A 25910-nucleotide genomic window follows, 5' to 3' on the forward strand; every position below is an offset into this window, starting at 1 on the left:
AGTTACGTTCTGCTAGTCCACTGTTTACTCTATCGTTTTACCTTTCCTAAAAATTATGCCATAATAGATATACAAGCTGGTTTTCCTATAGCAACTTGTAAGAGTGCAAGCAATGCAATGTTTTAATACATTTCAGTTACAATGTTTCCTGGAGAATAGCTTACATCCAATAGAAATATAGGATCTGAAATTTGAGAATCTACCAGAAATACCACTTCCCACCTGCTTCATTCATTTGTTCAGGAGCAAGACAAGGTTTTTATGCAGTGGAGAACCTGGCTTGGAGGAAGAAAATTGGAGGATTCTTGTGAATTATTTTAACTCTTTTCTATTACATTGGTGAACATATGCCCATACGGATGATTAAGTTTAATGCAAACATTTCCAAATGTTTAACTATTATGTTATAGTCACAGATATCTAATGACCAAAAATCAGCCCAGGAATCAGTAGGAATTGCAACCTGGCCGAACGGTTTGGTTTTCTTTTGTTTTATTTTAATGTTTTGACTTAAAAACCAGCTGTAAACAATGTATAATATTGCTAATTATTGAAGTTTGAAAGTTAATAGTGCTCTGTTATTTGACCATTTACCATTTTTTCTCAAAGCCACGTGTCTCTTTTTCTCAACCTAATGGAAGATATTCTAATTGGCATTTCCGTATTGTAACTTTGTCAAAAAATGATAATGAAATTCATATTTCATTCTGTGCTCTTTCCTACATTGGTCTCCCAAAGCGCTAATATTTCTATTCTTATGAATATTTTATGCTGGTGTTAATGTTTCGTAGAGGATACGGGTGGTGTAGAATCTCGATGGAGATTCTAACAACACTCAACAGATAACCCTCTCTGCTTCCTATTAAACTCTTCAACAGCTTGTTAGATTTCCCGAAGCTTCAATCAAACACTTTTTAAACAAATTGAAATACTCCTACTATTATTGATATGCCTGTAGGAATATCATCCAGATGTTTATTCTGATTTGGAAAAGAAACACCAAGCAGATTATTTTAATGAAATTGTAAATATGCTCATGGAGTGCCTTGGAAAGTGTTTTTGAAGTTGATTTTCTCCTTTAATCCACTGAGGGTATTTCTGGCTTCTGTTCCTTAGTCACAGCATTTTCTTGTCAGGGTAGAGTGGCTCATAATGGTTGCTTATGCTTATGCTGTTGTTTTATAAACATATTCTGAAGGAGGCATACCTGGCAAGTTTCTGAAATGGGAACAGAGGACAGGCACCCTCCTGTATGCCAACCTTTGCAGATATACCGTATCTGAACTATGTACTGTATAATAGACAGTAATTTCACATATTTACAGACACTTTACAACAGCCAACATAAGCAAACTACAGGATACTGCCAAAAAACACAGTTATTTTTTAAACATGCTGCTAGTTGTTAAAAATGTTGCATGTCCATAGAAACCAAAATCATACTATGACCCTAAATTTGGGAAATTAAAACAGTTGATTGGCTGTTATAGGTAACATCATTGTTTAGTCTTTCAACTATTATTGAAATAAAAGCACCATACAAGATGGGCTCCAGCACAACATTATGTATAGATATACAGGTACATATAATATAAAAATGTTTGGTAAAGCATGATTTAAAAGAATTATATTGATCATTGCCTAACAAGGTACAATTATTATTGGCTTGAAAGATGGCTCTAAGCTTGGTACTGGCTTTAACAGCCAGCAAAGGGCTATCTGATAAAAGTGGTAAGGTAGCTTTTAAAGTTCCCTCCACTCTAGTTCCTGGGCTCTCCCATTGGTCTGAGGAGCCTGAACCACAGGAAATAGCTTGCCAAAAGAGAGCAAGAGGAACTATGGGAACATCCATTGTCCAATTCTTCCTGTGACTAATGACCCTTTAAACAACATGCATTACATCATTTCTAGGGTCACAGCTTTCATTATTTGATTAGTGTACCCACATGGAAGAAAAATATATTTAAAATATATTTTAAAAAAAAAACATTTTTATTTTTCCCAAATATATTCGAAATATATTTGAAATGCTACAATTTTGGCCATATTCAATATATTTCTAAATTTTTTCCCCTAAATATATTGGAAATATATTTTTCTTCCATATGGGTAGCCAAGGATGCAGCTATTCAAGCACAGTCTGTGTTTGAATAGCTACATTGGAGGGCAGGGTAGACATTGGGGGTTTTAATGTCTTCATAAAGTGTACCTGTTATGTGCCCATGCTATAAAATGTCCAGCATAAGGTGAGCATGTGTGTGTAAACATCAATCACCCCACACATGTGAGATATCAGGGAGAGAGCAATAATCCATACAAAATGTGCAGTGTAAGATGAGCATGTGTATGTAGACATCAATCACCCCATACATGTGATATATCAGGGAGAGAGCAATAATTATATTACCATATTTCATTTTCCCCTTTCCATTTTTGACTTTGGGCTGGATGGTGCTCTGAGAAACTTTTTCCCTGTTGATTGTCTTAACCACTCACCAGGTTTTTTGGGATCAGGCCATTACTTAATGTGTGGATTGGTCATAATTTCAAGGAAATCTTGTATTATTCTAAGCAATACCCATACAGAAGAAGTGATGTTTTGGGTCTTGCTGAGGGAGGCACTCCTTAGAGTTTCCCTGCAGAATTTGCTGGGTGGCTTTTCATCACAGCAATGATGTTGGTCATATGTTTACCATGATCGCTTGGATCTCTTACAGTTTATTGAGTTAATTGTTCCCCTGTGGAAAAAAATATAGTCTATTTGAAACGCGCTGGGGTGAAGAGAATTGTACCCAATGTGCTCTGACCATTATCATGGCCTGTTTTTTGTTATTTTAACATTTTTATAATAAATTACATTTTATAGATTTATGTGTGTGTGTGTGTTTGTGTGTGTTTGTATAGGTAGAATGCCTGGAAACTCCCATCTAAACATAGTAATGTATATTTGATCATTTAGGGATGCTGGCATTCACAATCAAGGTGTGACCAATTAGTTGTTGTTTCGGCATTACTTCTATGGTCAAAATTCATGGCAATAACTTATAATGGCTTTTAGTGTGCCACATATGGAGAATTTTGGTTTTTGTTTAAGTTTGCACTAAAATTAATGTATTTAATTTTTTAGTGATTATTTAATCACTTAAGCACTGGACACTTTAAATTCATTTCTATTGTGATGCACAATATTTTGTATATGACACGAGTTTATAGGATATGATATTTATTGATTGTAACAATATTGTATCATCGTTGGGATAGTAATTAATTTATTTACAGTTTTATCACTTTAATGATTAACTTTTGCACAAACCAGCACATATTATATTTATTACCGTTGATATATCCATTGTTTATAGTATTATCACTTTAATTTTAGCATATATTTATTGAGCAGTTCCAAAAATATGCACTATTACTGTAATAATGACACTGGCAGGGAAGGGGTTAAAACAGTGGTGATCAATAAGGTTAAATGTGAGCCTAGGGGAGTGTTTTCTAACTGTGTGGGGGAGGGTCTTGTGAAATGACCACAGAGACCTGTGATCTTATATAGGAGGATCACAGGCGCTCTGTGATCATTTCAGAGAGAACAATGGTCTGCTGTGTTTACAACAGCTGACCGTCTTTCTCTCTCAGGGGGGAGCGGCCGTGGGTGCCTGGTGGCAATTGCGGCTGCCCGTCCCGTAAATCAGCATCCCTGCTGCCTAGTGGAGGTGGTAGCGTGCCCCCCCGGCGGTGCACGCTCGCCCCCCAGGCGGTGCACGCTCGCCCCCCCAGCACCGCTCCCGCAAACCAACATACCCATATATCGATTCTGCCAGCCGAGCCAGCCTGCCACAGTATATCTGGGGCGGGTGGTCGGCAAGTGGTTAAGGAGAGACAGATAGATTGGGTCCATAAAGGAGCATACAGTGATAAAAAATGAATGGATGTGTTGTGGTAGCGCAGAGTTAGAGTTAGACCTCTGAAGACATCAACGGAATGACGAAACGCGCGTAAGGTGGAACGCACGCTGTGACGTCACGGGAGCCGAGTGGAACGCACACAGTGATCACTGCTCTCCACTCTAGGGCTCCGTCTGTGATGCTTTTTACTGCTATTTTTGTGCTTGTATCTGTTTAATTTTATCCTGGAAGCTAAATAAACTCTTTTTAAACAATATTACACCATTGGGAGCATTCTTTTTATCCCCCCACTCGGTCGGATACATGGATATAGAGGAGTGAGAGCTGAATTTGCTGAACCCTAAAGTGGGATCCCTCCTGGCCCAGGTGGCCAAACAAGTGCTGTCCGGTCTTAGTGCCATAAGGCATATAAGACCCATTCCCTCTGGTGAGTGAGCCTTTCTATTACTCTTCACTGTGGAAATCGAATGTCATTCTAAAGACCATTTTGGAAGTCGGGCACAGAGCACTTTTTTTCACTAAGAAAAATTCTGAACTGTTTACACAAAAGTCACCTTATGATTTTTTATGAACTTTATATATGAACTTTGAGCACCAATTGGAACATTAGCACTCAACACGACACTCACAATATAAATTGTATTTAATATTATACTGAAATCTATTTATGAAAACATGTATTTATTTATTTATTTACTTATCAATTTGCTACTTTGATATATTGTACTTTGTATTGATTTACTGTTTGCATTTTGGTGGCACATGCTTACACCATATTACTATTAATTAGCAAGCACTAGAGGTAGCCTCTACCTTGAGACTATACACTATTACGTAGCGAAGAGTTAAATGATGCTTTATTCGTGCATTACCAAAACATACATTACTGTATGAACCGTGATGCAGCATTATTCATTTTCACTATTGCAGTAGCAGGGACCACACCCCACTGCAGCGCTAGATTTGATTTTGGATAGCATGGGTAAAAATTAGAACTCCTGTCAGGTTTTACTGCTGTATGGGGCTCCTTTGGAAAGATTCCTTCGCTTTCTGTCTGGTAAAAAGGTTGCCCCAAGAGACAGGAAGTGAGGGTAAATCTCTCCAATAATAACACAGTAACACTGGCAGAAGTATTTTATTTTATTTTTTTAGGCAGAGGAATGCTTAGAACCATTGTCAGGTTTCCATTGTTAAATGTTTCTCTGTCACATATTGTTCCTAGTGAAGTGAGAAGAAATCTCAAGACATGAGCCCCAGATATCAGTAATACCTGACAAGGGTTCTATCCTTTACAAAATGATTTTTATATTTAATGCAATAATAAATATTTCATACCTGATGTTTCTGATACAAATAATAGGTGAATAGTTTAGCTTGGGGATCTTGCACACAACCTTATATGAAGGCACATTGCTGTACAAAGTTAATTACACTTGCATTTGTGGCATCTGTGAGCCACAGCTGCTGCATAGTTTTGTCTATACACATGCATTACAGAATATAATATACACTGCTATACAGGCATAAACGCTGTTACTTAGGGCTCTTTCACACAGAGCGGACCGTATTGCGATCCGCTCCGGCACTTTTTTTTTTTTCATGGACACGGATGACACTTGTGTCATCCGCTCCGTATGTCCGCATATCATCCCATCAGTTTGCGGATGATATACAGACATAATGTATGTCTATGGGCATTTTGCATCCGTTCCGTTTTTTAAACGGAAGAAAAATAGGGTTCTGTTCCGTTCCAAAAAACGGAACAGAACTAAAAGGACGAAAATCGGATGTCAGCGGATGGTCATCTGCTGACATCTGCAATCCAATAGACATTCATTATGTCCGTATATCACCCGCTAACGGATGGGGTGATTTACGGACATACGGAACGTCCGTGTGAAAGAGCCCTAACATTTATAACTGCAGCATATAGGCAAATTTTTCAGAGCGCAAAATTTTGCGTTCATGGAAATATATAATATCTATTATACACAATGTCCAAAGCATGAATCTAGGACCTGGTGGAAACAGACTTGATAAGCAGAAAATTTGAAACCAACAGTCCACCTCTTTAATAGTTAACAGGGAATAAAATATGCATTATTAGATATTTAAATTGTGTTGCATATTTAGATTGTGTTGCAAAAACATACACTGTATAAATATTAAAGATGAACTATAGGCACTATATATTTTTCAATTTGGATAGTGTAATGGAGGGTTATAACCCCTGTCAGTATTTAGTTTTGCCATATGTTTCCTACTGGGGAGATTTACCTTCACTTCCTATCCCATCGCCAGAACTAAAAGTGAGCGGAAATTCCTTCAAATTAAGGAAATCCCAGGTCCCAGTGTCCCTATTAGAATATTTACCCTATTGCTTTTCTGGGGACAACCCATCATTTTGGCTATTATTTTAGATTCACTTTCAGTGAGGACAAATAGAGAGGGGAAATCTTCTTAAATACTAATTTATTATATGTTTTTTTTAGATATGTCACCCTTTTGTGCCTCCTTGTGGTCCCTTGCAGCTTACTCGTGACATCCTGGATGTCTATGCATTTATTGTGAACATTGCATTGTCTGTATAAACTATAAATAAACTTCTCTATAATTGTCCATTGGGGTCACTTTTTTTTTAAAGTATAAAAAAATGTTTTGGACAGAGAGGAGAGGGATTAGAACACCTGCCAGTTTTTCTACATGTTTGCAACATAGATGCTTAAAGTTAAACAATAAAAATAAAAAAATCCTTTAAATATAGTTCCTGGGGGGTCCCCTTGGTCTGGCCATTAAGTGGCACATCTGTACCATGTATAGAACCTGCTGCAGCAAAACTGACATTTATAAAAGAAAAAAAAATTACATTTAAATTACCGGCAATACAATACCATTGCTGGCAATACAAATATGTTTTTAAAAAAATGGGGTGGGGCCCCCCCAATCCAAACCAAGCCAAGCTCTTCAGGTCTGGTATGGATTTTAAGGGAAACCCAAAAATTAGAACAAAAGTGAAGTGGGGCCCCCTCACAAAATCTATACCAGACCTTTTAGCCCAGGCAGGTAAGGAAAGGGGGGATGAGCGGGCGCCCCCCTTCTGAACCATACCAGGCCACATGTCCTCAACTTGGTGGGTCCTTAGGGGTGGGGGGTCTGCCCTTGGCATTACCCCCCTGTGACCTCACCAACTGGTGCTTGATGGGTAAATCAACAGAATCAACAGAAGCTCTGCTGGCTTCCATCATCTAATCATGTGCAAGAAAAAATGTTGTTTTTTTATTTGGCTTGGATTTGATTGGGTATTCTTTGCAATGTGAAGCTTTACATCATTTACTAAGCTTAGGAGCAACTGCACTTGCACAGGGCAACTGCACTTTGAAAAGTGCACAATCTACTTGCCTTTAGTAAATCAACCCCTAAGTGTCATTTCTCTCTGCTGTCTAGTTCCTCTGTTATCAACATGAGCCACTTCTGGCAAGAGCTGTAAAGGTAACAGGGGAGGGATCTGCAGCACACAGCTTGTGATTGGCAGCCACAGCCCTGTTTCTGCGTGCTGTTTGGAGGAGGATGTGTCCCTTCCCTCCAATCAGCTCTCAGCACTCTTGTACAGTGTGTAACTACAGCTCCCCGCCCCCTGCTTTGTGAGTCTGTGAAAAATACTTTTCATCTCTGTTTTTTACAAGAGTGTACAGGACAAATAGCTGCAAATAAAAGTCCAACTTGAATAGGAGGATTTGCTTCATCTCTGTGTTGCACCTGAGACTAGTCACTTCACTGGGTAATGGTAAACGTTTACAACCAATTTAAAGTGCCAACACTCTGTTAAATGAGTGAACACTGCAAGAGAGTGCAGCCACTCAAGCTGGGGAAACCAAACTCTTGCAGTCACCAGGAAGAAAGGTGCAGACGGACAAAGGTGCTCGTCTGAAGCAATGCATGTATAAAATTAAAGAAGCACCACACACTCCCATCCAGCCAACCTAGTGAAATAAGTTTTCAAGTCTACACTAGGTTGGCTGGATGGGAGTGCAGCTGTTCTTTGATTTTATACTGCACAATATGGATTAGCTTATTTTATGCATTTGTCAAAGGAGATCCTCCTTTGTTTTTCTAGGTAGCACTGGAGTTTCAGCAAATTAGCATGGTCTGATTTACTACTTTGTTATATAAGCGCTGGCAAGCCTACAATAAACATATTCTAATTATTTAATAAAACGGTGCCAAGAGAAATCATGTATATTTATTCACACAAGCAAACCCAATTTCTGTTTTCAGTAGTTCATTCTGGTTACAACAGTGTTTTGCTTTTTGCTTAATTAAAGTAGAACTCCAGGCAAAGGATAAATACACAGTATGCTATATATAAGCTATTTTATACGGGAAAGACTTTGCAGGTCTGATTGACCGTTTTTTTTTTTTTTTTTTTTTATATATATACATGCCTTCCAAACTGTGTAGCCAGAATGTCCACTTTTTTGTTTCCTTACTCAGCCTAATATTTTCCAGGTTCAATTCCCATCTCTTTGCATGCTATTTAGTCCTTGTCCAATAATCAAGCTAAGATGGAGAGATGCCATAGGAAATACCAACAGGGAATAGGCGTGTCAACTGTCAGGTTGTGATATGGTGTAGTGTGTGAAACACAATCTGCCAGGTCAAAATACATATAATTTAGAAGACATCATTTGTGTGTGTATATAAGTGCATGTGCTTGTGTGTGTGTCTTTTAAATGTATATCTGTTCCCAGACAATAGATATTAAATATTTTTTTTTAACAAGCAGTAAAATAACATGAAAATAAGCCCTCACTGACCTGTCTAGTGTTGTGTACTGTGGAGTAATCTATTCTCAAAGATCCTCAAAAATCACAACAAAGACTCTGCTTTGGAACTCAGTTTCAGTCAGCTTTTCAGCGGCCTTGCAGTTTAGGAGCACTTGGCATTTGTTTGCATTAGAAGGCTGGCGGGCAGCCAAGAGTCTAATGCAATAAAAATGAAAGGAGGGTCCTGCATTTAAAAGGGTTGTAAATCCTTTTTTTTTATAAAAATAACAAACATGTCTATACTTACCTGCTCTGTGCAATCATTTTGCACAGAGATGCCTCGATCCTCTTTTTCTGGGGTGCCCTGCTGGCGCTCCGGGCCCCTGCTCTTCATTGGGTGCCCCCACAGAAAGCCACTTTCCCTGGGGGCACCCGTGCTGGCTTGCTCCTAAGTTCCACTGCTGTATCTATTGACACAGACAGTGGGACTCAGTCCCACCCCCCCCCCACACTCCCATGTCACTGGATTTGATTGACAGCAGTGGGAGCCACTGAGCTCATGCACATTGCTAGATTGGATCGGGCTCAGGTAAGAAAAAGTGTGGGGGGGGGGTCTGGAGGTAAGCTGCAGCACAGAAGGTTTTTCACCCTAATGCATAGAATATGGGCTTTCCGATCAGGTCCACCTGTCAGTTTTTCAGGTGGACCTGATCAGATGCTCCATGCAGCCCTATGGGGAGGCGGATGTCAGCAGTGACATGTCTGCTGACACCCGCTGCTCTCCGATCCAATCCTGTCTGTGAAATCCGAACGGATGCAAACCCTATTTTCCATCGGTCTGGAGGATCGGATCAGAATAGGATTGGATGAAAATGGACAGGCGATCCGTTCTCATCCAATCTTCCATAGAGGATAGCAGTGTTCTGACAGGTCCGTCTATGCTAAGTAAGCAGGGATGGAGCTGTCATCTGCCTGGTCAGCAGGGATTGGCAGATGGATCCCCGCTAAGCAAAACGGAGTCCATCGGGCGCACTGCTTGTGTGAAAGGACCCTTAAGGTGAAAAAACTTAAGGCTTTACAACCACTTTAAGTGTCTCTGTTGTAAATTTTATGCATTTATTCACAATGCCTTAAGCTACAGTTGAATGACGACTTGTCTTTTTGCAAATACTGTGATGTGCATAGTTTGGTCTCAATCATTTAACTGGATGATTCTATGCAAGACATCAACACATGTGGATTGATTTAACACAGGCAAAAGGTGCGTTCACGTTGCAAGGAAATGTTTCCTTAGCTTAGTTAATATGGTGAAAATTCACTTTGCAAAGAATACCCAATACTATGTAAAAAAAAAATAAAAAATAGAAAAACTACTGTATTTTTGCTTGCACATAACTGGAAGATGGAAGTCACCTCATTCACTGACCTAAGGGAGAATTCCCTTGAAAAGTGAACAGCATATTTGCCTTTAGTAAATGAACCCCAAGGCATAGACACTTGCCAAGAGAATGACAACAGAGGATTCAAATGTTATACTCCTGTGCTTTTGTTATATACAATGCACACTATGTAAAAGTGTGATGTTCATGCATGTAATGAATATTATAAAGGTATTTCCTTAGGTGTTACATCATAACAGAGGTTTAGCATGTATTTATGTCTTCAGACTGATTCAAACTGCTGTTTATATCCAGGTATATTTGCAATAGCGTGATTTAATTATACTGCTAGATGTATATACACTGCAGTCACATAGTCATTCCCAATAGAAACACATACAGACATAGTAAAAGCCCAATTATCATAGCTGCTGGAAAATAAATGCCCTGGGGGGAAATTTAACAGTAGTCATGTGTTATCATTTTGATGGTTTAGTAAAGAAAACAAAACATAGTAGAAACAAACTAAGACCTGAAGTAGTAAAATAAGTAGTCAGTACTTGTATTATTGCCATCAGGGGAATCATACCTGTTTTGGTCTACAAGTTTGTTTACTTAAAAAGCTGATATACTAGTATCATAAATATGTGTACCTTCACATTTTGAAGGAGTGAATTCTTCACTTGATACACTAATTGTGACACCTTGTTCCACTTTCTGTGTCAGCCCCAAACGTATCGGAGGATCACAAAGAACGTCTCTTTGTAAATGGAAAGTAAAACCATAAATCTTAGAGATATTGCTAGTTAAAAAAAAATGCTTTGTTCAAATTGCCTGTACACTGCAAGGGTTTTAGCAAATAATAATAATGATTTTTACCTTTTTTGTTCTGAAAATAGCATTTGCCTTACTGCGTCATTTTTCAAATCGCCTGAAAAATGGGGGGGAGTGGGGTCTTGAAATAAGAAAAGGGACACCATTACCATACCTTTAGCAATGGAAGTGTTTTTCAAATGATATCATCGAAAAATAGACATCTATTGTTGGGGATGGCAGAACATACCATGCAGATTAGTTCAATTTTATTTTATTTTTCTTTTGGTTGAACTAGCTGAACTTGTGTCTTTTAAACCAGCCTAACTAGGAATGCAATGAGCTTCTGACGCATGCAGGACATTGTATTTCTTGGGCAGTTCAGTAAACAACAGTATAGAACCATTGTGCAAGAAAGTGACAACTAGGTATTTATGGCATTTTAAAAAAATCACAGTGACTGTAGATTATTATGAGCAGGTCATATGAATAACAATAAACTGCAAATCAGCTTGCAGAACAATAACATGTGATATTACTTTAAAAAAAAAAGTATGCATGTAATAAAATAAATACGCAAACAGGTACCCAATTAATTTGTAGCTTATGCAATAGAAGGTTTTTGCGTGTATTCTTCAATATTTTACTTTTTTCCATAACAGAACTCTCAGAAGGACAAAGAGAGGGAGAAGGAGAAACATATATACTTTACCTCCAAACAGAGGCATCCACTCTGCTGAGGGAGGGAGACACAAAGCAAAGATTTCTAGGAGGTAAATGTGTTGAAATAAATGTCAATAAAAGAATACATCCTGTCAGCACTCATTATATATCAACTTACACATGCAATAGGATTGATTTACTAAAGGAATAGAGGCTGTTGACAAAGTGACTTTCTGAATAATGTGAAGATGAGCTCACTCTAAATAACCAATTATATGATAGAAGAAGTCCTGTTTTTTTAATTCCCAATTCACATTTTCAGGTATTCAAAGTAAACACAGGTTCCCCTTTTCATTACTATTGAATATTTGTTAGGTGAACAGCCTTTACTGCTTTAGTCATTTAACCCAACTATATGTTTTGCATTTTATTAACTACGGGGCTGGTTATTATATTTTGCTACTACAGTGCCTAAAGCATTTATCAGCAATCATCTGCTTGTTAATAATAAGCTTGTCAACAGATGGGTAAACCTGTAGTGGCTTCAAAAATATGTGCTTAACCTGGGGGTTACATACAAATACCTTTAAGTGCTATAGCATACTAATAACTGAGCTACTTTCTCCCTCTAGAGTGCTGCTGCAGGCTCCAGAATTTGAACATCAGTATTTGCACAGGCCAGAGAGCCCCTCTTCCACCAGTATATGGCAATACTTGGGCCTGACAATAAGTCTTGTAGAAGCCGAGCCCACTCAGATGTTTCAGAGGCTTGTAAAATCTATGGAGGAAGAAAATTTCTCAACTAAAGTTGAGCTGTGACACCCACTAGCGCCTTTTACAGAATATTTGGCTTTATGTATGCTTTTTCCACCCACTACAGGTTTACCAGAAATTGCTTAAAGCCTAATTTAGGCTGAATTAAATAAAAAAATCAGCACAAGGCATGGTGCTCAATGAGAAGTATCCCTTGTGCTAATTGCTGCTCTCTTAGTTGAAATCCAAAAGTATTCTACTCTCTACCTTTCATGTATCCACCTGTTCTCCATTCATAGATAACTTTTCATTTGTCAATGCTATAGAACAGCTTCTATAAATGGATATGGGGAGTGGAGAGGGTGAGCATAATTGGCACTCTTTACAAGTGCATGTAAAATAATAAAAGTAAATAAGTGTGCTAACCAATGGAAAAGGTGGCTGCAATCAAACTCTAAGAACTAAAGAGAGTAAGACTCCGTTCACACTATGTCGGATCCGACTACGGGGCGACCTGCGAAGTCGCGTGCAGCGCGACTTCGACACGACTTGCACGGACTCCATAAAATGAATGTCTATGCAAGTCGCTCCAGGTCGTCCCGAAGTAGTACAGGACTCTTTTTCTAAGTCGGAGCGACATGCGTCGCTCCTATTAGAACGGCTCCTGTAGCAGTCAATGGACCGCGACGGTGCACGACTTGTCAGGCTGACCAAGTCAACTGACAAGTCGTACTAGTGTGAATGGAGACTAAGAATAAAAAGAAAATAAAATAAGTGCGTTCTACCTGTGTTATGTGTAAATTTCAAATTACACACCACAACATAAATGTGTACACAAAAGTACAATCCATATAAGAAATAATGCATGTGGCCACTTAATTTATCATATATGGCTAAAAACAAGTATAAATAAAAATAAGTGTAATAGTCTCTCAAGAAAAATGTGATTCAGGTGATCCCTTCACCTAAAGTGCTAAATAAGATCCGTAATAGAGGAACTCCTTATACATAAATACACAGATGTCCCTCAAACAAATATATCAGGTAATTCCTTCTCACACAAAATGCAAACTTGAATCCCAGTGGAAAAGAAAAGGTTCAAACACTTCAACTCCACCCAAGGTTAGGATTGGACATACACTGAAGGTGGCTTCTTACCAGATCTTCAGCAATACAATGCAGACAGTGTGGTTCATAAGCCCTTGACCATCACAGTGGATTATCCCCTCCTCTCCGTCTAATACCTCGTGCTTGTGAACAAGTAAATAAATTGCCTCCTTACCAACTCAAAGATAGAATAGGCTCAAATATATACATTCCATCTGTGTGTTTCCTGGGCTGCGTTTCCCATAGGTGTATCCACAGAACCAGCACTAAACAGTTCAAACCCTTCCTTGGCTCCAGACTCCACAATTAGGAAACTAACCCTCCCAATGGAGGTATCCCAAAACTGAAGGAAATAAGGCTTGTCCAGGAAGGCACACTGATAACGAGCACATCAGCCCTCGTCTTCAGGTGCTGAACATGCCGGTCCCTTCACTTACATTGGTAGGTAAGGTGACCCGGAGTTGGTCATGTAAGTGCATGTAACATGTCCAGCTGATCGTATTAATCCCTGTAGCACAGGAAGTTTGTGGCTTTGAAGATATGGCGGGAGTACTTTGTATTTGAACTAAGAGAGCAACCAGCAGCAAAAAGGGACACTTTACATTGAATGAAAGTACCTCCCCTTGTGCTGAGTAAAAAAAATAAATAAATAAACATAGACTTTAACCAATTCTGGACCAGAAGGTTTACCCCCTTAATGACCAGGCCATTTTTTGTGATTCGGCACTGCAGTATTTTAACGGTTGTGCAACGCTCTACTCAAATAAAATTGATGTCCTTTTTTTCCCCCACAAGTAGAGCTTTCTTTTGGTGATATTTGATCACCTGTGCTATTTTTATTTCTTGCACTAAACAAAAAAAGAGCAACAATTCTAAAAAAAAAAAATAAATAAATAATTTTTTTTCCCTTTCCGCTGTATAACATTCCCCCCCCCCCCCCCCAAAAAAAAAATTGTTAAAAAATCAAATTTTTCATAATTTTAGGGCAATTTGTATTTTGCTACATATTTTTGGTAAAAATCCCAGTAAGCGTATTTTGATTGGTTTGTGCAAAAAATATTGCGTCTAAAAACTAGGGGAAAAATGTATCTAATTTTTATTTATTTAATTTTTTTTACTAGTAATGGCGGCGACCAGCAATTTATAGCGGGACTGCGACATTGTGGCAGACAAATTGGACCCCTAACTGACATTTTTGACACTTTTGGGGGGACCAGTGAGATTACTACAGTAATCAGTGCTAAAAATATGCACTGTCACTGTAATAATGACATTGGCAGGGAAGGGCTTAACCCAGGGGCAATCAAATGGTTAAATGTGAGCCTAGGGGAGTGTTTTCTAACTGTGAGGGGGGTGGGCTTGTGACATCAACACAGAGACCTGTGATCCTAAATAGGAGGAACACAGGAGCTCTGTGTTGATAGCTGAGAGAGAACAACGGTCTGCTGTGTTTACAACAGCAGACCGCTGTTCTCTCTTCACGGGGAGCGGCAGCTGATTGGCAAGTGGTTAAGCTGTTTATTTCTAGTGTTGATGAACTAGAATTCTTTTTAAAGCTGAACTTGGAGAAGAAACAAAAGACAGAAATGAGTGCAATCTGGATTTATTAATACACCATTTGTTTGTTTTTTTTGGTTTGTTTTTTATTTCAAATTCAAGCAATGTAAGTAACAACATCTGATTTGATATCAGCCTCTTGTCTTCCCTGTACATCAGAAAGTAGGGAAGGGAAAAACATCACAAGGAGACAGTCAGGTGTGTTACAGTTCTCATGTACTAAAAAGGGGCATGCTAATAGGTGGAGAGAGCAGAGTGAAGGAGAGATGAGCTAATCAGTCTGCTGCTTTTATTTTCACTGTTCAGTGTCATCTAAAGTGTATGTCCAATCAATTCTTATTTTTTTTTTTTTTTTTTTAACAAAATGTGATGGGATAGAATCCCTGTCAGGGTTGTATTGCTATTTGGGGCTCCATTAGCTTTACTTTACTTTCTGTCCCGCTGGCAACTTTTTACCAGAATGGAAGTGAGTTGAACTCTCCAACAGCAACAATGAAAGGGGAAAAACGAAATGTATTTACTTGGATGGGGGAAGAATAGAACCCCTGTCAGATTTTATTTCTGTCAATGTCCCTATTGCAGATTTTGCCTCTCTTACTAATTGATAAAACATTGTCAGCAGAACAGGAAGCGAGGGTAAATCTGTCTAACGGAGTCCCAGATGGCAGTAAGAACTGAATAGTTCTAATCCTTCAAAACTAGGAAAAGGTTTTTAGTTGATTTAAACTTTAAGTATGTATATATACATACTTAAAGGGAGGGAGAGGGAGAGGGAGAGAGAGAGTACTTAATCTGTTTCGTTTTGTTGTATTCAGTTTGAAGCTAAAGATGCACCTTACAGTGCCATGCGAAAGTATTCGGCCCCCTTGAACTTTTCAACCTTTTGCCACATTTCAGGCTTCAAACATAAAGATATAAAACTGTAATTTTTGTGAAGAATCAACCACAAGTGGGACACAATCATGAAGTGAAACGAAATTTATTGGATATTTCAAAATTTTTTAACAAATAAAAAACTGAAAAATTGGGCGTGCAAAATTATTCAGCCCCCTTAAGTTAATACTTTGTAGCGCCACCTTTTGCTGTAAGTCGCTTGGGGTATGTCTCTATCAGTTTTGCACATCAAGAGACTGACATTTTTGCCCATTCCTCCTTGCAAAACAGCTCGAGCTCAGTGAGGTTGGATGGAGAGCGTTTGTGAACAGCAGTTTTCAGTTCTTTCCACAGATTCTCGATTGGATTCAGGTCTGGACTTTGACTTGGCCATTCTAACACCTGGACATGTTTATTTGTGAACCATTCCATTGTAGATTTTGCTTTATGTTTTGGATCATTGTCTTGTTGGAAGACAAATCTCCGTCCCAGTCTCAGGTCTTTTGCAGACTCCATCAGGTTTTCTTCCAGAATGGTCCTGTATTTGGCTCCATCCATCTTCCCATCAATTTTAACCATCTTCCCTGTCCCTGCTGAAGAAAAGCAGGCCCAAACCATGTTGTTGCCACCACCATGTTTGACAGTGGGGATGGTGTGTTCAGGGTGATGAGCTGTGTTTCTTTTACGCCAAACATAACGTTTTGCATTGTTGCCAAAAAGTTCGATTTTGGTTTCATCTGACCAGAGCGCCTTCTTCCACATGTTTGGTGTGTCTCCCAGGTGGCTTGTGGCAAACTTTAAACGACACTTTTTATGGATATCTTTAAGAAATGGCTTTCTTCTTGCCACTCTTCCATAAAGGCCAGATTTGTGCAGTATACGACTGATTGTTGTCCTATGGACAGAGTCTCCCACCTCAGCTGTAGATCTCTGCAGTTCATCCAGAGTGATCATGGGCCTCTTGGTTGCATCTCTGATCAGTCTTCTCCTTGTATGAGCTGAAAGTTTAGAGGGACGGCCAGGTCTTCGTAGATTTGCAGTGGTCTGATACTCCTTCCATTTCAATATTATCGCTTGCACAGTGCTCCTTGGGATGTTTAAAGCTTGGGATATCTTTTTGTATCCAAATCCAGCTTTAAACTTCTCAACAACAGTATCTCGGACCTGCCTGGTGTGTTCCTTGTTCTTCATGATGCTCTCTGTGCTTTAAACGGACCTCTGAGACTATCACAGGGCAGGTGCATTTATACGGAGACTTGATTACACACAGGTGGATTCTATTTATCATCATTAGTCATTTAGGTCAACATTGGATCATTCAGAGATCCTCACTGAACTTCTGGAGAGAGTTTGCTGCACTGAAAGTAAAGGGGCTGAATAATTTTGCACGCCCAATTTTTCAGTTTTTATTTGTTAACAAAGTTTGAAATATCCAATAAATTTCGTTGCACTTCATGATTGTGCCCCACTTGTTGTTGATTCTTCACAAAAATTGACGGTTTTATATCTTTATGTTTGAAGCCTGAAATGTGGCAAAAGGTCGAAAGGTTCAAGGGGGCCGAATACTTTCGCAAGGCACTGTATATTTGTATACATAACGAAATTCCCTGAATTTAGAATTAATTTAATATTTACACTGCTTGGAAGGTATACTGTAAATGGCAGAAAATAAGTAAACACTCCAATGTGGTTTTCTGCATCCCTCTGTCCTCTATAAACCTTTTTTATTTGCAAATCAGCATATTCAGTGTAAATTTAAACTTTTTGCTATTTAGTTCTCGTATTAAAGAGTTGGGTAACAGTCAAAACCCATGGTGCCAAACTTGCATTCCAGGGGCCCCATGTGTCCATTGGAACATATTGTATGGCCCTCAGAGACCCTGCAGACATGAGTCTGTTCTTTCTTTACCTAGATTCTTAACCAAGTCATTAAAGAAAAAAATATATATTTTTGCTTCCAATAGTCAAATGGGTTGGTTTATTTCATTTACACAATCTCTCTTTTTCTGTGCTGCATATTCCTTTTTTATTTTGATGCTCTTTTTTAAAAATATAGATCTTGCTGACAGAAGTATCTAATGTGGAAAAAGTATTTTTAAGGGTAATGTAAAGAGGGACACAGATATGGAGACATTGATTTGTAAAGGGGCTGTAATAGCCGTGATCTATGGCTGTTTCATGTAAAGTTTCTTCAGTATATGATTGTCAGCCTAGTCTCCAACAACTCCAATAGCATGTTTTCAGCCTTTGACCTTCTCCTGTTACATCTTTGCAGTCTCTGATCACCTCTTGTAGCATACCCGTAGTCTCTGATCTTCTCCTATTTTATGTCTGCAGTCTCTGACAGTTCTCTGTTGCATTACATTTACTGAATGTTATGTAATGACCTATTGCAATGTCAGGGGCTGCACTTGAAGTCCCATTTATCAAGTAAGTTGACCACTACTGGTTTAAACAGTGTAAAATTGCATCTGACCCCAGAAATGAAACTGCACTGTGTCATTGGATGGGAGGGGTATTATTACTGAGTTGCATTTTTTGTTATTGGCAGGGAATAGTGGGTTAAATTTAAAGCCAATTCCTGAAATAAATTAAATTATATCAGGACATGAATCAAGACACATCTAAAGCTGGCCATAGATGGATCTCAGCCTGTTCAGCAGGGACCAGCCAAGATTAAATCCATCTATGGGCAGCCTGATTGTACAGAAGTTGTTCAACTGGTCAACTTGGGTACAACCAGCGTGTCAAATATTTAGCATGCCATTATTGCCAGTGGTAGGCAGAAGGTGGCTCCCCACGCTCCCTTGCCTGGAGAACACAATAGCTCCACGGGAGGGATTCCCCATCAACATTGACTGGGTTAATAGTGGAATCAAGAGATTTTCTTTCCTGCAAACCATTCTTTCAGGAAAGAAAATCACAGACTCTATATCCTGCTTAACCACTTAAGGACCAGAAGGTTTTACCCCCTTAATGACCAGGCAAATTTTTTGTGATTCAGCACTGCGTTACTTTAACTAACAATTGCACAGTCGTACCCAAACAAAAGTGATGTCCTTTTTTCCCCACAAATAGAGCTTTATTTTAATGGTGTTTGATCACCTCTGTGGTTTTTATCTTTTGCGCTATAAACAAAAAAAGAGCAACAACTTTGAAATAAAAAAAAAATATTTTCTTTTACTTTCTGCTATATAAAATTCTCAATAAAAAAAATTTAAAAATCAAATGTTTTCATCATTTTAGGTCAATTTGTATTCTGCAACATGTTTTTGGTAAAAAAAGATATATTGATTGGTTTGCGCAAAAGTTATCGCATCTACGAACTAGGAGAAAGATTTATGTCATTTTTATGTATTTATTTATTTTTACTAGTAATGGCGGGGAGCAGCGATTTTTAGCAGGGCTGCAACATTGCGGCGGACAGATCGGACACCTAATTGACATTTTTAACACTTTTGGGGGACCAGTGACAATACTACAATAATCAGTGCTAAAAATATGCACTGCTACTGTACTAATGACAAAGGCAGGGAAGGGGTTAATGCCAGGGGCGATCAATGGATTAAATGTTTGCCTAGGGGATGTTTTCTAACTGTGAGGGAAGTGGGATTATGGAATCAACAAAGGGACCTGTGTTCCTAAATAGGAGGAATAGGAGTCCTATGTTGATTGCTGACAGAACAACGGTCTGCTGTGTTTATAACGACAGATCGTCGTTCTGTATTCCCTGGGAGTACAGCTTCCCCTCTCTGGAATCGCCGTGCGCACGCCCCCACACTGAGGAGCGATGTATGGGTACGGCGTATAGCACAGCCGAGCCACCTTGCCACAGTATATCTTCAGTGGGTGGTCGGCAAGAGGTTAAAATGGGAAAAAGTGCTTTCATAGAATAAACAAGTCACCTATGCTGTGAGCATTATCATTGTAAGAGATCTGTCTGTCTTTGGCAGACAAAGGCTTCACTGATGGGCCTTCAAAGGGACTTTTATAATTAATAGTGAAGAGATTCAGAGGGTGCAGCACTCTGTGTCCATCAATGGAAGAAGTCCAAGTATAGATAAGCTTTTGTGGGGCATATTTTAATAACTTCTGAGCTTTATAAGTCTGCTTTGGAGAGATTACACCAAAATTAAATTTCTTAGCCTATAGTCATGTACATCATTGTGTTTAACTTTCCAGCACTAGTTTTACTGTTGCACATGTTCTTCGTTTCTCTTTCTTCATTTACACCTCTTCAACTGTATGCATCCGTCTTTTGCTTTTCTGTTTTTCCTTTCTATGTTTGAACTATTCTAGCTTTTATGGTGTGTTTGAAGGCTTTTTTTTTTGGTCCAAGCCATATAGAAGATAGAACATTGTACATTGTCAACAATAGAAAAAGTACTATATTGGGTCCTAAAAGAGTGACCCTGTCCTCTACTAACTTAGGCAGCAGACCTAATGAGTCCACTGGGTCTTAGATATATTTTTTTAGGAATCTTTAAGTGTACAGTGAACGAACCCTACATTTAGGCAATTTAAAAAGTAAAAATATATGTTTTTATTTTGTCTTTTTTGTATATATTTATTAATACATTAATTTGCTTAATTTCTATTGCAATGTAAAAAAATTGCCCTAAGTAGAGCTAGCCAGGGTGTTCTCGAGGACTGCACCTACTACCTGCCCTGCATGTATTTGCACCTACTACCTGCCCTGCATTATGTAATGGTCCCTACAAAGCCTTGCCCAGGACATATGCATAGTTGTAATGTTCCTCTGCTCTATGGCACAGGGTGCATGGAGCCTTTTCAGGGTTCTCTGGGATCTGATGTGTCACATGACACAAACCTGAGGGGAAGAACAGAAACTGTGCTGGGCTCTTCATTGGGAAAATGTCTGCTGGGAGTGTAGAGGAAGGTGAGAGATTTTTTTGGAGCAGAGTGGGATACATTTTTACTTGTGAAGGAGGAAGGTGGAGAAATTTAGCAAATAGGGTTGGCTGAATTGGTGCAAGAAGAGTTGCCAACATACTATCACAACTGGTCTTTTGCTGCCCACATATTGTGATGATTGCCCATTAGTGATGAGCCGAATACCCCCCTGTTCAGTTCGCACCAGAACATCTCGAACAGGGGAAATGTTCTAGCGAACGTACGAACACGAAAAATCACAAGTCCTCATTTTAAAAGCTTGAATGTAAGTGACTATTAATCACCCACTGGACAGGGAATTATACTCACAGCCTCTCACTTGCTAGCCTGTTATTATACCGGTTATGCCGCTGAGGCAGCTGAGTTAGGTCACTGGCCAAGTGATTCGATCCTCAAACCACCCCAATTGCAGGTATGGTACTCTAGCAGCTACGCCACAGTCAAGTACACTTTGGTTGAGTACACTTTCCCTGCCTAGCTAACTAACTTGTATCTCACCCTACACACAGTGGATGAGATAAAAGTTAGGGAGAGTGTGTCCAGCTATATAGGCTTAGTAGCGTAGGTGGTAGGATTGCAATGAATGAGCTGAGAGATCATTTCCCCTGGCCAGTCAGTGAATTATTTATTGGAATTCAGAGGTCAGAGAGTCCATGATAATGCGGGAACTCAAAGTTCCAGTGAAGAAATCCATTTGTTCGTCATTCGACGAACAAGCGAACAGCCAATATTTGAGTCGAACTTACGTTTGACTCGAAGCTCATCCCTATTGCCCATTTGTAAAAGCTGACTGTTTGTTGCCTGCATTTTGTATATGTTTGCCCATTTGTGTATTGGAGAGGAAATAAATGCAACTAACCAACTCTAATATCCACATAATTACTTTATTCATGCAAAAGGAAACACTTCAATTACAGTCTTCTCTACTGAGTCGGTGATTAAGTGATTAAGAATGACAGCTAGGAATCTGGACCATAGAAATCCCAATGGAATTGCATGTGGTCTACTTGCTATAACTAATTTATATTGAGATTCATTCATTTGGGGGCTATGTGTTTCTTAGTGCTTCTGAGTGCTCCCTCATTTTAACCCTTACTGGGGTATTTTATGGGAAAACACATGATATCTGATGCACCTTGACATCTCTTTTTACTAAACAGAAAAATAATCTAAATGGAAAAAATAGTTAAAACAATCATATGTTCTGAATATATATCAGCAAAGTTTATTAGGGAAATTGAATTTGCAGTGGTAATAGCATGGTGACAACATTTTTTGAAATACTAGGGAAACCTAATAACTGTTTTTTCATAAATAAGGAAAAGAGTTGCACCTGAAAAAAAATATACAAGATGAAAAAAGCAGTAGCATTTCGATTTCCCCACTTTATATTCCAGCTCCATGATATGTTGATGATAAATGATGTATAAGGGACTGCTGTCCTATGCATAGGACAGCGATACATTGCATGTATCATGTGACACTAACAGCTCAAAATCATCTTTTCTCTAATTACAGAGAAAATAAAAGTGAGAATTGTATGCTTTCTAAACCATGCATGAATCACAATTTTGTAGTCTGCTTCTTGGTGGTTAATAATTAACATTCCTGTCAATTTTCATTGTGCAGTGGAATGCGGTTTAAATGGTAGGCTGGCAACACATTTTGGAGACAGGCACACACATATACCTGCACATGACAAGACTGTAAATTAGCCAGTTTGGAGGATGCCAGGAATAAAATGTTCTCATTGCTAAGATTCATAATGTAGATAAATGAGTATTCTTCAGACTAGGCTTCTCTTGTTATAATACACTCCATACCAGAGGATAGGGTCAATGAGCTTTGACAAGAGATCTGATCCCAAGGTACCTTTCCACATAAAAATGAGGCAAGCTAACCAGAAAGCAGCAGTAAAGGGAAAAAGAGACAGAAAATGCTAATTAGAATTTTAGTATGGGTTATACTGAGCTCTTTAAGTTTCTGTCTATACAATGTCAGATGAATTCATGCTCTGAAACAGAAATACTATGAATATTTAAATATAAATATAGTGCACAGCAAAACATAAAGTTAATACAGCCAGTCAGCTCCCATTCAGCCTTTCCAAAACCACGTCTGTCTGTTACATGTTTAAGGAGAACATCAGATGGAATAAAAATGCTCACAGGCTAACTGACATTTCTTTTAATGACTGTGATGTTTGGCAATACTGGCATCAAAGGTTGTGCATCAGTTCCCAGCAGCTAAGAGCAAGATTCTGAGTTAGTATGTAGTCTTTCCTAACCAGAGTTCCTTGGAATCTGGGGTTCTTGCAGATATTGCTAGGGGTTCCTAGGACAGTGAGCAGAGTTTAACTGATTTCACACCAAATCGTGCCTGCATATTTCTGATACCAATCATACAAATGCTACTCTTCAGGAAGCACAAAACTATCCACAAGTGTAACCAGACATTCTTTTCACTTACTGTATTTTCTAATTCTAATGTGAAAGGACACTTTATACTAGGGCTGCGCATCTTCACTTACCTCACGATTCGATGCGATTACGATTATTAGGGTCGCGATTCGATACGATCGATTCGATTCCGGGATGCATCACGATTACTGCCCAATGCCCATGCCCAGCCCATAGTGCACTGCAAACATATAGGAGGTCTCCTCAGGGATGTGATAAATACATGGTGGTGTATAGAGGTGTCCTCGGGGTTGTGATAAATACATGGCGGTGTATGGAGGTTTCCTCAGGGATATCCGGGATGTGATATATACATGGCGGTGTATGGGGGTCTCCTCAGGGATAACCAGGATGTGATATATACATGGCGGTGTATGGGGATCTCCTCAGGGATGTGATATATACATGGTGGTGTTACACCACCATGTATATATCGCATCCCTGAGGAGACCTTCATACACCACCATGTATATATCACATCCCTCAGGAGACCCCCATACACCGCCATGTATATATCACATCCCTGAGGAGACCCCCATACACCGCCATGTATATATCACATCCCTGAGGAGACCCCCATACACCGCCATGTATATATCACATCCCTGATATCCCTGAGGAGACCCCCATACACTGGTGTATGGGGGTCTCCTCAGGGATATCAGGGATGTGATATATATTATATACATGGCATTGGATAGGGGTCTCCTCAGGGATATCAGGGATGTGATATATATTATATACATGGCATTGGATGGGGGTCTTCTCAGGGATATCCGGGTTGGAGAATCTCCGGTGCTGTGACCTAAATGGATAGTCTGGCTCCCCCTCTCCCTCAGTGTGATCCCCCTGTCCGCCCCCTCACCTGGCTCTGCCACTCCCCCTGGCAGTGTCATGTCAACAACATTTGTAATAGTATTTGAAGACTTAGCTAAGTACCTGATCTCTGATGATGACAGTCACTGCAGACGCCTGAGCCAAGGAGGACTGGGAGTTGAGGTCCGGGACGCTGACTCGGGGGTCTCCCTCTGCCCACAGAGGCCTGTGTGAGGAGGATGGACATGGACACTTGCTGGAGGACGGTCAGGAGTCTGGACAGAGGAGGAGGAGGAGCACGCATGTGGGAGCGGGGGATGTTTGCTCTGACACTCAAGTTTCCCGCAGCAGACTGAGTGTCTGAGAGTAGAGATGACAGTCCCCACATGCCTGATCCCGCCAGGAAGCCGACACTGCACTGCGGTAATCACAGGCAGTGAGACATTTCCCAATCTGTGCAGCTGCTGATCGGGAAGTGTCTCACTGCATGTGATAAGCGGAGTGCAGTGTCAGCTTACTGGAGGGATCAGGCATGTGTAAAGTGTAAACAAGAACAGTACACAGTCCACACACCGTAGTCCATCTCATTCTCTCCTCTACAACAGTCAGGGACACTCGCTCCTCGTGTCTCCTCTTGCAGCGACGCCGGGTGACTGGGGGTGACGTCAGCGGGAGACGGGAAAAGAGGGCGTGGCTACGAATTTTAAAGAGCCATCGCTGTGCGGAGAGGGAGGGGGCGGCGTTTCATGACATCATTAGAACATCGATTAAAGCCGGTCGCAGCATCGATGCAGAATCGCGGGTGGTCGAATCGTGATGCATCGATGCTGTGATTAAATTTAACACCCCTACTTAATACATACCAAACTTTATTACCATATCATGAACATACTAATATGCCATGAGCAGTAGATATAACTATTAGCAGGGGTTCCCTGAGATTAGTAAATTATTTAAAGAGTTCATTGACTTTACAATAAACAAGGCAGACAAAGGTGAGATATCAAGCTCATTTGATTACTATACAATATTGTTTCAGTGTATTTTTTCTTAAGGCTTACATAAAAATGAGTTAAAACAAATGCATGAATAAATAGACCAATACATATTAGCTGTAAATATTACATAATAATTCATATCTAGTTTAACTCTTAGCTTGTAAAGTCTCTGCATGACAGATGTTGGTGCTTGCCCCAAATTCATGTACCAGTCTGAAACAGGTACATGCAATTGAATCAAACACTGACATTTGTCTTGTGCTGAATTCACAACACTCCATCCTCATTTCAGTTGAGCTCCCTTTCTGCTGCTGCACACAGAGAGTGCAGCCTCCAAGGAGTTTAGTAGATGGGTGGGCGAAGCCAGCTATTGGCTTTGGAATCTTCCCACTGCCTGCCCTCAATCATAGAAAGAGAGCAGACCTAATGGGGAACTCAGCTCCCCTTCATGCTTCGCCCATTGTCAGCATCACTAGTTGCTTGGAGCCTGTCATGCCGAAAACATTCTTGAAATCTAGTGACAGCTGGGGCAAGGAGAAGATAGCAGTGGAAAACTCTGCTGCTGCTCTGCTACACAGAATACAGAGAAAGGCAGTATACAAATCTATATGCCAAGTTAGATTTGCTCTTAATAACCTCCAGTTTCCCTAATTACAAACTGGAGGTAATTATTTTTAAATGTGATGCAGCCATAGTGCCCCTTTGTACCTCGATTGCCTAAAGTTGTCATTGTCATACATTACAATAAAGCTATCGTAACTCGCTGCAGGGATTTTTTAAAATGGTCCAGGACATTTTAAGAGCTGTAAATCCAGAAAGTGGTGCAAGTGCTTTGTTGAATTTCACCCTGTATGTTTTGCGGCACATGGGCGGCACAGTGGTGTAGTGGTTAGCACTTTCACCTAGC

At 39.6% G+C, this 25910-nt stretch overlaps 1 protein-coding gene across 1 annotated transcript in view; it reads left to right on the top strand.

Annotated features, from left to right (window-relative positions):
- LOC309552099 (teneurin-2-like) overlaps positions 1-25910 on the top strand; it is a 1659581-nt gene that overhangs the window by 738886 nt on the left and 894785 nt on the right. Inside the window, exon 4 of the mRNA XM_082252878.1 lies at positions 11526-11636. Within this exon, the coding sequence (XP_082109004.1) occupies positions 11526-11636 (111 nt within the window). The remainder of the gene's footprint in view (positions 1-11525; positions 11637-25910) is intronic.

Source organism: Pelophylax lessonae, assembly GCF_965119305.1.
Source record: "Pelophylax lessonae genome assembly, chromosome: 4".
Classification (NCBI taxonomy): domain Eukaryota; kingdom Metazoa; phylum Chordata; class Amphibia; order Anura; family Ranidae; genus Pelophylax; species Pelophylax lessonae.